General features: G+C 38.8%; 1 protein-coding gene across 7 annotated transcripts in view; it reads right to left on the bottom strand.

Annotated features, from left to right (window-relative positions):
- The window catches only part of ptprua (protein tyrosine phosphatase receptor type Ua), a 317,746-nt gene that overhangs the window by 54,975 nt on the left and 249,864 nt on the right, over nt 1–12,907 (bottom strand). For 5 of the 7 annotated variants that reach the window (XM_051872243.1, XM_051872244.1, XM_051872246.1 and 2 more), the window contains exons 14-16: nt 4,773–4,911; nt 3,267–3,296; nt 2,498–2,658 (exon numbers count right to left, since the gene is read on the bottom strand). In XM_051872243.1, the coding sequence (XP_051728203.1) occupies nt 2,498–2,658; nt 3,267–3,296; nt 4,773–4,911 (330 nt within the window). The remainder of the gene's footprint in view (nt 1–2,497; nt 2,659–3,266; nt 3,297–4,772; nt 4,912–12,907) is intronic. The other 2 variants (XM_051872245.1, XM_051872249.1) reach the window with 1 other exon arrangement.

Below are 12,907 nucleotides of genomic sequence, written 5' to 3'. Positions count from 1 at the left end.
ACGGTGGATTGTGTTCACCGACAATGTTTTCTGGAAGTATTCCTGAGCCCATGTTGTGATTTCCATTACAGTAGCATTCCTGTATGTGATGCAGTGCCGTCTAAGGGCCCGAAGATCACGGGCATCCAGTATGGTTTTCCGGCCTTGACCCTTACGCACAGAGATTGATGATGATAACTTCAAACTCTTTGCAATTTTTCTCTGAGAAACTCCTTTCTGATATTGCTCCACTATTTTTTGCCGCAGCATTGGGGGAATTGGTGATCCTCTGCCCATCTTGACTTCTGAGAGACACTGCCACTCTGAGAGGCTCTTTTTATACCCAATCATGTTGCCAATTGACCTAATAAGTTGCAAATTGGTCCTCCAGCTGTTCCTTATATGTACATTTAACTTTACCAGCCTCTTATTGCTACCTGTCCCAACTTTTTTGGAATGTGTAGCTCTCATGAAATCCAAAATGAGCCAATATTTGACATGACATTTCAAAATGTCTCACTTTCAACATTTGATATGTTATCTATATTCTATTGTGAATAAAATATAAGTTTACGAGATTTGTAAATTATTGCATTCCTTTTTTATTCACAATTTGTACAGTGTCCCAACTTTTTTGGAATCGGGTTTGTAACAATAATCTGTTAATAACCTTCTGTTGATCCGACTGTGGTAATACACAAATGCGGAAGTCTAATCTGTAGTTTTCACGAGAGCTGTCAAAACACGTCATCCAGCGGACTTTTGCAGACGATTTGTGAATTTCTTGGTCCAGGTAACATGGAGAACGAGTAAACATTGCTCATTTACATATACTACCAACATTATAACAAACACTACAAAAAAACACTATGCTTTTACCATTCTTTTGTCTATGCTCTCACTATTCCTTAATCCCTCCCTGTTCAATCTTGTAATATTCTGAATTATGTCTGAAACTTTCCATTACTATCACTTTGTATTACTTTTTATTACTGTGTTTATTGCTTCTTTAATATGAATTGCTTTTTGTATTGCTCATTTGTAAGTCGCATTGGATAAAAGCATTTGCTAAATGAATAAATGTAAATGTAAATTTTAGCAATCATTTTCTATCATCTGTTTAGAATCAGATCTAGCAATGACAGATTCTAATCACTATTACACTAATTGAAATAGTTAAAAAAAAAAAAAAAAAGAATGGCCAAAAAATAAATAAATAAATAAAAATGCACTCTGTTGTTTCTACTACTTTCATGCAACATTTCCACAATGTCCATCACCTCGTATAGCATTAGAATTAGCAACATTGTATCTCACTGGCTCATTTTGCTTTCCAGGTAGAGATGTGAGGTGAAATTTTTTTAATAGAATAGAGCAGAATAGAATAGAAATAGAATACTGTAGTTCAAACAAACACTACACACTACAAAGCAAAGTATCCCATAAGTACAGACATCTGGAGACAGACAGAGAGCCAACACTTTCACTTTACTGGCACACAACAACACTCATCTGTTCCAGGGGACAGATAAGGACATTGACTCAAGACTCATAGATGAGTGGGAGGATGTTTAATATGCGGAGATAGATTATAGTGATCCATATGCAAATAATGACTAATGGAGATAAACAGTGTTAAGTGTTTACTGTGACTGTAAGCATCTCAACAACTTTGTTAACTTGTTCACCTCTTTTCCAATGCAAGCATTACACGTGTGTGTGTGTGTGTGTGTGTGTGTGTGTGTGTGTGTGTGTGTGTGTGTGTGTGTACAGGTTTAACCTACATTGTGGGGACCAAATGTCCCCACAAGGATAGTCTTAGTATTTGAAATTGATGTTGCAATTAGGGTTATAACAATTTCACATTTTTATAACAATATTATTGTTACACACTGATGAGCAAACTTTTTTCGAGCATCTCACTTTCACCCAACATGATTTTGCAGTACCAGCTACATACTACATCATCATTTTTTTTTAAAAAGAAAAATGACAGGTTTCATGACAGGTGGCAACCAGCGTTAAGGTGGAATACTGCCATCTACTATGTTGGAGTGTCAAACTAGCTACTGCCGCTGGATTAATTGCAATATTATCATATGTGTAGTATTAACTTAATAGTTATTGTCAATACACCCCTAGTTGCAATTTATATTTATTTGAAACAGACATTATGGTTCTTGGACTGACAGGTCTTTGGTTTGGTTCTGTGGATTAGATCATTGTTTGGATTTGGATTTTAGGGTTTGGTACTGGCCTGGGTTTTGGAGGATCTGATATTGATTGGTCTGGGCAACAGAAGGTCTGGTATTGGTGTGGATCATTTCTTAACACCATTCATTTGTGAAATATTGAATTAATAGGCCTTACCGCATTATATATAAAACCAGGATCTAAAATGACTCATATTAAGATTGTGGTCATACCACCTACCCCTCCTCTGAAGATTAAAGTTTATATGTGTAAGGACTATAATTCTTTCTGCTGTGTATGTGTGTGTGCGTGTGTGTGTACTCACTCCTGGCAGTGCAGTTATGTGAATCCATGAAGGTGTGCGCAGTACGATCGTCCTGTTGCAGAGTACTGTGTTCTGTCGTACTGCAGTCCAGTGACCCCAGCTTACGCGTCTTCTCCTGACGATATGTCATGACTGCTTTGTTTATGTTCACCTTCTTCCTGCTGCAGAGTATGAAAGACAAGAGTGAGACTACAGAAAAAAGACTGTAAATGAGAAAAAGAAAAAGAGCTAATACATAATAACCAATGGAGAAGACTCAGAAGAGTAGAGGATTTGGGATAGATGCCATCAACAGAAACAGAAATTAGAACTTAACAGTTTATAAAGAAAATGTAAGTGGGTCTTCACCAGGTCATTGCTATACAGCCGTTGTAGCATGTTCTTATGTGGTTGCTAGGGAAAAAGTCAAAAGAGGCTAGGTCTCTATGATATTCTTGTTTATAGATGTGACTTGGTCCTTCCACCAATGTAAGCCTAGGGGATTTTTTTTATCCATTTAATTGAAGGGAAAAATGTAGAAAATAGCGCACATCTCCATAAGCTGCATAATTTGACCAAACACACTTGCATTACTATATAACAGCACTATATATACACTACATTTATTTAACAAGGGAGAGAGTGAAAGGAAAGACAGAGAAAGTGAGAGAACAAGATAGAGAATGTTAAAAGACAGAAATTTAGAGAGTTTGTCTAGTAATCTCCAATAAATTAAAGCTAAAAAACAGGCTGATGGGAAAAGAATGGACATGAAGAGAGAATGACTTACGGGTAGTAAGGGTAAGAATAGATATCCCTTCTGGAGAGAGAGAGAGAGAGAGAGAGAGAGAGAGAGAGAGAGAGAGAGAGAGAGAGAGAGAGAGAGAGAGAGAGAGAAAGCGAGAGAGAGAGAGAGAGAGAGAGAGGTTAGCATGACTTCTAATAAATTTTTGCATTTTGCAGATACTTTTATATAAAGCAACTTACAGAGCATTCAAGTTATACATGTTTTAAACGCATGCATTCCTTGGGAACTGAACCCATGACCTTGACGTTGCTAGCACCATTCTCTATTGTTTACTTATTACTTAAAGATATTGAGATAAACATCTGTCTGTAGCTTCAAGCCAATTTATTACAAATACAAAAACATTTTTTTTTCACAACTGGCTTCACTACTTGGCTTTACTACAAATCATTTGCTGGCAGTATACAGTAGTAGGTATAGTAGGGTAGTCAAGGCACATATTTGAATCTGTATATATTATATTTTCTCATATATTATTTGAATCTGAATGTGCAATTGTATGTTATTTTTTGGGCCTCATGGTTAATGGTATGAAGGAATTGTGTTGGCTCCCTGTTTGTTATTAGCTCAAACTGTGCATTGAAATGTTATTTTTCGAGTTTATATATATATTGGTTATTTTTTTCCATGGTTGGATCGTTTTTGTGTTACCCAGCCGTTGGGTAAGTGGCTGGGTCAATGTCACTGACCTTTAAATAATACACCCCTCCTCCACACATTACAGTGGTGTTACAACTCAGCTTTTGAGTTAAAGTCAAGAGTGCAGGCTTTTTGCATCTTCGTCAGATTGGAGCAGTTCTCAGTGCTGACAAATTGGTGCATTTCTTCAGTGAAATAAAAGTTTGCATATATTTAATTTATACCATGGTAAAGTATGACAAAAAAGTTCACCAAAATTATTTGACCTCAAGGTAAAAAAAATCTAATTAAATAAATAAATACTATATTATTTGACTGCTTTAATGTTGTGGTTTTGTTCACATGCAGCATTAATATCAAACTTTTATTTTAATATACTTCTTTGCTGTAAATGATTTATTAGCATTTTTTTTAAACTCTCCTATTCACATGAGCAATACCTGTATGTGTGAAAACGCTTACTATCTTCCCACAGAGAGTTTTTTTTTTTTTTTTTTTCTCCAAAAATGACCAGTTGACTGTACATTATAACACTTATTACACAACTGCAGAATGCAGCGATTGACCAATCACAGTGAAGTATACCAGGGAGCCATGTAATAATAGTGGATAATGTAGTTCTGTCCCCAAAGTGTAACAGAGGAATCTGTCATGTCTGAGCAAATACAGCTGTGAGTTTGGAACCAGCTCTAATTTAATCAGTTAAACCTTTGAAGATGTGTTAAAGTGTTTCGTGGACTGGTTTATTACTGTGTCTGGATGGTCCTGCTGTTGGTGTGATGTGACACAGTGAAGAAAATCTTAGAATTGAATTTGACTTTAATTGGATCTGAGCGCACACATGCTCACCCTTTCTTGACAATAACCACAATGGCTCCCAGCAGGAGGATGAGAACAACCAGACCCCCGGCACAGGCTCCTAGAATCAGCCCCATGTCCTCGGCATGCTGGGACACCTCCAGAGCACGCTTATGGTCTTTGCAGGCCACTGAGAGTGAAAGAAAAAGAGTTAATGAATGAATGTGAGAGAAAAACAAATGATATCAGAACAATTTGCTAAAAATCAGTAATACTGTAAAACTACATAAATAAGAATCTACTCAAACTCAATTTTAAGATAATATCACTGCTAATTAGGGTGAAATGTCAAATATTTCATACAATTTATATATAATGTTGGCATAAATAAAATTATATTATAAATATATAAAATTAATGTTAATCAGTGCTTTACTAGTAGCTAATTATGTTTTGACTCATTAATATAAGAGTACTAAGATAGATGTTTTAATACAATCTCAAATGCAAATCTCAAACTATTTTTGTGGATCAGTTTTTTTTTTTTTTTTTGTCAAGTGCCCCAGGCTTTAATGGCTGCTGAAAATTCAACTTTGCCATAACAGGAATAAAATACATTTTAAAAAATACTGAAATAGGAAACATTTATTTTAAATTGTAATACTATTTCACAACGTTACTGTTTAAATAAATGCAGCCTTTGTAAGCATAAAAGACTTCTTCTTTAAAAAACTAATACCGACCCCAAACTTTTAAGCAGTAGTGTATGAGCCAGTTCAATTGCTGAAATTTTTGTTCTTCCTAAAATAAAAAAATAAATCATTCTTTTTAGCCATTTTAGAGCAAATACATAAATATCCAAAAATGTCTTTGAATATCTTGAAAACACTGAAAATATTAAACTATAATTTGCCCAGTCGAATCCCTAATACTACAGCACACCACATTATCTCAACCAGCAGATGAGCATTACAAGATTAGAACAGTAGCCAGGTAATGCTGGCACACTACTGAATGTTAATCTGCTAAAGGTATCGCAGGGGTTGGAGGGAGATAAAGAAACAGTTTATCTGCATCAAGCAGCACATGAACAAGCCACAGGGGAAGAAGCTCAACCCAGGGTGCCCTTGGAGCGAGAGCAGACCAGGTCTTTGACAAATTGGGGTTAGGTCAGTGATGCAATTCTGCTGTTCCTGGTTAGATTCTGAGAGGTCCAGCTTCTAAAGCTCAGCATGTTGGATCTACGTTAGAACTTTCAAAACCCACTTTTTATAGACAATTTCATGACTGAATGTCTCCTTTTACAAATATTAGTATGCCATATGGGCTTCCTGTTCCTTGAAAATAGCACAGATTTAGCCAAAACATCATTTCAGTCTTAAAATGATATGGGAGCAGTCTAGAACATGCAGTGCCGCTGTCTAGTGTTTTAAATTCAACACATTTTTTTAAAGTATGCCCACAATCTTGGAGTTAGACTTCTTGTTCCAAACAGGGTTTTATTTATTTATTTATTTATTTATTTATTTACAATCCAGAACAAAACTGCCTGCACATAAGAAAGGATCTGGCAACATTTCAGTGAGTCCAGCATTTATGTCCAGTGATGACAGCTGCGCCTACTGGTCACAAACTTGAGGAAGAATGTCACAAACTGAAACTGGCGGACATTTTGAATGTGTTCCTCAGATTTACTGGGTCTCTGTGTCTCCATTTTCTCTCCTTATAAATGCAGTCAATTTCCAAACAGCTCCAGAGAACAGCATGAAATCTCTCTCTCGATTAATTTAAGCCCCTGCAGTGCTTCCAATAGCAGAAATTGCCATTTGAAAAATCACAGGGATGGAAGTGCATCATTATACCATCTGCTGTAGGGACATTAATTACAATATCATTGATTAAATAAATACCTAAATAACAGAGTATGACGTATAAAACAAAGAGGCTAAAGGGACATTCTTCTTGTGGGCTATATTATAATTGTATAGTATATTCAGTAGTGGCAACACAATCTTTTGGAGCCATACTTTGATTCTTAAATATCATGAACTCACAAACTAATTAACAATATAATGAAGTAATTACTACTTTCATAAAATAGCTACTTGCTCAGCCGCTAACAGTGCAGAGCAACAGCCTTGAATAAAAGCTTGAGTCTTATTTTTACTCCACTGCATTTTGACATTCTACTGTACATTTTGCTATTGTTGTTGTTTCCTCGCAGCAAAGAGCAGTAAGAGGTCAGAGTCATCTCTGTTTGAAAGCCTACCTAGAAAACATTTTTGCATTATATGTACACTTTGGTACGGTGTACATTTTCAGACTTCCTTAGACCTCAGTCATACAACGAAAAGGGGTCATGCCTCAGACTAAAAGACTTCGGTCATAAGACAAAACCGCATAGCGCCTCAGACTGAAAGCCTTCAGGTCTCAGGAATAACGTCAGGTGTCAGGTCTCGTACGATTAGGCATTAGACGAAAGGTATCAGACATTAAAGCTTCAGACGAAATGGACTCAGAAAGAAGTGAATTCTCCCACCTCAATGTGACGTCACATGCACATAGTTTTCTAACTGTTAAATGTTACACTAAGTTATATAAAACATGTCCCACTGAGATTATTTTGTAAATTTGTATTAATCACTAGTTTTATTTGCATGTGTAAAACGTTAGTTAAAAAACACATTGCAACTTGTGTTACAAACTATTGTGTGGTTTTATTATAGTAAAAGTGTGGTAACTATGTTTTAGGCGAATTGATACTATTTGTATAACGATAGTTTTACTACAAATACCATAAACTATAGTGTGTTACAATGGTTAACTACAATAATGTTTTTGGTTTTATTTGTAGTAAAACCTTGGTTAATTTTCATAAGGGAAGTAAAAAATCTTTTGAGCTATAAGACTGCATTGTTATAAGCACAGCTGTTTTGTGTACAGAGGTTACCAGGGAAACGGCTTTATTTCTGTTGTTCCAGCATGACCTACTGTCAGAGAGTCGATTGCATTTTCATTCAGCCCGTTGCTGTTTTCTGCAGACCAATGTGAAAATCGTCATGTTCTTTTCTGTATGAAACCTAACCAGTGTAATATTTAATTAAAGCTGTAAGATTAAAATATCAGGTAGCCTACAGCTTACCTTCGGCCCCTCTCTCTCTCTGCTTTTTTATTCGTTTTTAACTCTTGAACAATAACATAAAGAACATTGCCAAGGGATTACATAAATAGCCTACAAAAAAATGAATAACATCAACAGATAGATTCTACATTAACACACACACACACACACACACACACACACACACACACACACACACACACCTTACATCAATTTTGAGAAACTGTTAAATATAATAAAAAGGGAACACAAAAAAGACAACTGAAGGATGGCATTATGATGGGATAAAAGCCAATAGAAAGTTATACAAAAACTTAGCTTTGTTTATAGTAGAAATAAAAAATAATAAAGTAATCTATTGTATGAAGTAGGCCTACTATAAACATGACGTGGATAGACTAGATGGCCGAATTGCAGAGCTGGTCAAACATATCCACATCGCTATGATTGGATACTTTCTGAACTGCTGTCATTTGTTTGTGTGCACATTTATAGAAACGTCGCTCTCAGTAGCGTGGGCGGCATTTGGATGTTGTATATTGCTCTAAAAATTTCCAACTTTGTTTTACCCTAAAAAAAGAAAGAAGAACTTTGCAGTGAATATATCAGGCCTTGAATCCATTTCATCCGATGCCTTTTAGTCTGATGCCTTTTTGTCTGAGTCCATTTCGTCTGAGGCCGTTTCGTCCAATGCCTTTCTGTCTGAGTCCATTTCGTCTGAAGCTTTAATGTCTGATGCCTTTTAGTCTGAGGCTGTTTCGTCCGAGGCTGTTTCATCCGATGCCTAACTGTACGAGACCTGACACCTGACATTGTTTTTCCTGAGACCTGAAGGCTTTCAGTCTGAGGTGCTATGCTGTTTTTTCTTATGACTGAAGCCTTTTAGTCTGAGGAATGACGCCTTCTCATTGTATGACTGAGGTCTAAGGATGTCCTAAAATGTACCCCGTACTTTGGATGTGAAGTGTTTTCAAAATGAGGTTGTCTTCTAAGCTTTCTCATTAGCCAGCATAGCATTTATGCTTCACAGATAAGGGAATTTTAGAATACAGAATGCATTGCATTGGAGAAATAAATGCAATGAATAGAAATATGCTGGGAAATGCTAATTATAAATACTCTTGTATTTTGATTATAATACATTTTATGTGAGGTGAATGGCCACTCTGCTTCATTGCCGCATTATCACCTTGGTGTGCATTATTTTACAATAATTCAATGGCCCATTGTCAGTTATTCAGCTTATAACATGATTATCACATTTCAAGAAATCAAGATGTCAGGTTTTGTCCTTAAAACGTTCTTGTGTGTAGAACTGATTTCTTACATTTCTCATTCCAAGCTTCCATTGCTGAAACATAATTTTAGAGAGACTTAAGCAATTGAATTGAGGATATTTGAGAGACAGAGAGAAATTGTGTGTGTGTTCTTGTATATATGGTTTACGAGGACACAAATGTGTATAATAACATGGGTTTTAGAACGTAAACAGGAAGTGTCCTTGTAAACCTAATGGATTAAAAAACATACTAACGGTGTTTGTTTTTTGAAATTCAAATAATGCAGACAGTTTCCTGCGATGGGTAGGTTTAGGGGTAGGGGTAGTGTAGGGTATAAAAACCATTACGCCTATGGAGAGTCCCCGTAAACTATATATACAAGTGTGTGTGTGTGTGTGTGTGTGTGTGTGTGTGTGTGTGTGTGTGTGTGTGTGTGTATTGCCTGAGGCTCTCAACAGTGTTGGGCAGCAGCGTTTTTACTAATAGCAAAACTTATTACCACCTTGCTACAGAGAAATGTAATGTACTTTTTAGTTGCAAAACTATTTTATTGATAAACATGCGGGGAAGCGGTGACAACAGGTTTCTGTGCACATATACTATATGTTTCCATATGTGTGAGTGTGCTAATGGTATCACACTATTATGTGTGTGTAATTCTGTGTCAGCTGAGACGAAAAAAAGGTTGAAAGTTGCGGCTGTTTTTTTTTTCTTTTTTCAATTAGTATTGTGGTAATTAAATATTCACTTTGTTATCACCAAAGCACTCTCTTTTTTGTTGTTGTTTATTAGACCATTATGTTGCCTCAGAAATCTGTCTGAAATCTGTTGTAAACACTTCCTATGAAGTCACTGGCTTATAGGGCAGTGAGACAAGAAGTCATCTGCCTGAACCAAATCCTACCAGTCACAAAACTTTTCTTATAAAACGCCTCGGTTACGTATGTGACCTTGGTTCCCTGAAAGTGAATGAGACGCTGCGTCAAAATGCTGTGGGAATGCCTCTGAGTGAATGCGTCGTGAAGACCATATGGAATCAGTCCAATGGTGAGATGGAATGTCATAGGCGGGTGATGTCACTGACCAGGAAACTATAAAGCATACCCGGACCAAACAGAGTTAACTTCTGATAGACTGAAGCAAGTCGATCGCAGGCATGCCGGGAGTATGGTAAGCTGATGCAGCGTCTCGTTCCCTTTCAGGGAACCAAGGTTACATACGTAACCGAGAAGGTCCCTTTCAAGGGAACTCACGCTGCGTCGAAATGCTGTGGGAACATAGTACCCACACCGTAGTACAAGCAAGTGCCTGTCTGTGTGAAATCGGAGTAGCAGAGGAGCCAGAGCTGCATCCACACACTTCGTGAAAGTGCAGGTGACATAGCTAGAAGGAAGAAGGAAGAACTCGATATTGGTACGCTTCGTCCCCGAAAGCAAACCTTAGAAACTTCCTATGTTGTGGAGGGATGGACACGTGGAAGTATACGTCCTTGAGATCTATCATGACAAACCAGTCCTCAGACCTCAGATTTGCCTGAGAGTCATTTTGATAAAAAATAATAACAGTCCAAGGCACTCGAATGTTATTTCATCATGGCTTAAGTATTTAAACAGGTGACAAGTACTGCACACCTACGCGTTGCGGCTAATGAGCCTTCGTCAGGGTGTGAGCAACAAAAACAATCTGAGTGCTTTTAAGTAGCAATTAATTAGTCATATAACAATCACCTGGTCACGCTGCACAGGACAAGCAGAAGAGAGAAAATTCGAACAATACAAAGTAAGCATTTTGAATTTGAGCTTGCCTACAGTGCGGTTCAATAAGCGTAGATCTAAAATAGGATGGAAACCCCCCATTATTCGCTGGAAAAATGAAGTACTGGCTGTAAAACCCTGACTCCCTGTTGGGAGGAGGAACCCGTTCTATGGCCTCCTTTTGCAAGAGAGCCTTTACTTCTAGTTCCATAACCAGAGCCTGCTCGGGCCCCACCACTGTGGGCAGAACCCCGTTGAATCGAGGTGAGCGAGACCTGAACTGAATAGCCTTTCTCTATCGTTTGCAGGACCCAACGAGATATGTTTGGTAGATGCTTCCATTCTCCCAGAAAATGTACCAGTCTCTTAGGACTGGCCTCTGGTGTATTTTGAGGCAGCACACCGGCAGGGAATGACTGGCTTGACTGCTCTAATGACCTCTTCAGAGGAAGTGAGCCACCCTCGGGTTAAAATTTGCTGGGAATCTCTGTGGCCTGGTGATAAGATGGGGTTGGCAAAACGGCCCCCTAAGCGTACCGAGGGGAGATGGGCACCGTATAATGAGGTGGGATCTGCCTTCCCTCAGAGGGGTGTACCCTCAGAAGCCTAGCGCCAGTGGCGTCAGGGCTTCTTTTTAGACGAAGCCTTCCTTGAAACAGTAACAGTCCTCAGATCTGTTTTGCACTTAGAAGTCTTCGCCTGAGAGCGCTGTGGCACCTCCCAGTTCTTTTGTGAAGGAGCGCGAGTCACGACGGTCTCCTTTTGTTGTGCCCTGTGTGATGAGCTGGCTGATGGCTGGGCTCCTGCCCAGCAATTTTTTGAACACCACCTCCTGCTTTTGGCTTCCTAAAACCTCTCGGTGACAGTATTAACTGCGTCACTGAAGAGGCCAGCAAGGGAGAGAGGGGCGTCCATCAGAAAGTTATTTTCTTTTTCTTTTATGCCAGTAAGTTTTAAACACAGATGCCTCTCTGTGGCCACCAGGGCTACCATAGACCGGCCAACTGACTTGGTAGCCCAGAGAGCGAGATCTGCTGCCTGACGCAATTCTCGAATTCTCTAATTGCGTCAGGGCTCACTTCTTCACTCTGACACATGTCTTTAAGCAGGTCAGCCTGATATGCTTGGAGGATGGACATAGTACGCAGAGATGCTGTGGCCTGACCTGCTGCTGAATAAGCCTTACCCACCAAAGCCGACGTAGCTCTTAGAGGCTTGGTGGGTAATGCCGGTGCTTTGAGGGACGATGCTGACTCAGGGGAGAGATGGTTTGCAAGCGTCTCTTTAGATCTGGGCATCGCCCCATAACCATGCTGCTTAGACCCATGTTATTAATATTAGAATATACAGATGTTTGCAGGCTAAACACACAAAATGAGACCGGTCTCTTCTACGATCTCGACACCTCTGTGTGGAGGTGGGGAAAAAATGGCAAGCACAGGCGTGGAGGTAATACACGAGAAGGCAGAAAGCCTTCATCAAGCTTGCTTTTCTGCCGGCCATTCAATATTTCATTTAGCAACAGCACAAGTAATTACCTCCACTAGCTCCTCACACACAGGAGACTGAAGTGGCGAGTCTTCAGTATCTCCTGTTTCGACACTAACAACCAGATAACCAAATAATTGCAGCATCGGTGACCCACTCGGGAAGTAAGAAACCGTAGAGTGTGCTTCCAAACCCCGAGATGAGACAATGGACCTGGCAGGTAAAGGCAGAGAAAGGGCTGGGTCCATCTCAAACCCACAGTGGGATCCGAGCTGCAAGGAACACTTGCCAAAGCGTCCTCCTCAAAGAGCGCCTGGCAGGAGCGAAGCGTCCTTAATGGTAGCCAATCAGTAATAAAAAAGTATTTCTAGAAAACACTTTAATTAAAAATGATCAAATCAAATCAAAACAATTGCTCTCTATGGAGCCTTTTACACTGGGAGCGAACATTCGCGGCGCGAAGAAGTTTTTTTTCAACCTGCATATCTTTTTTTTCCCCGGTCGCTCTGCGATGAAACGGGACGCCCAATTAGATTTGAGCCT

Source organism: Ctenopharyngodon idella, chromosome 19 (genome assembly GCF_019924925.1).
Source record: "Ctenopharyngodon idella isolate HZGC_01 chromosome 19, HZGC01, whole genome shotgun sequence".
Taxonomy (NCBI): Eukaryota; Metazoa; Chordata; class Actinopteri; order Cypriniformes; family Xenocyprididae; genus Ctenopharyngodon; species Ctenopharyngodon idella.
Note: the sequence above shows the minus strand (reverse complement) of the source record. Positions and strands in the feature narration are given on the sequence as shown.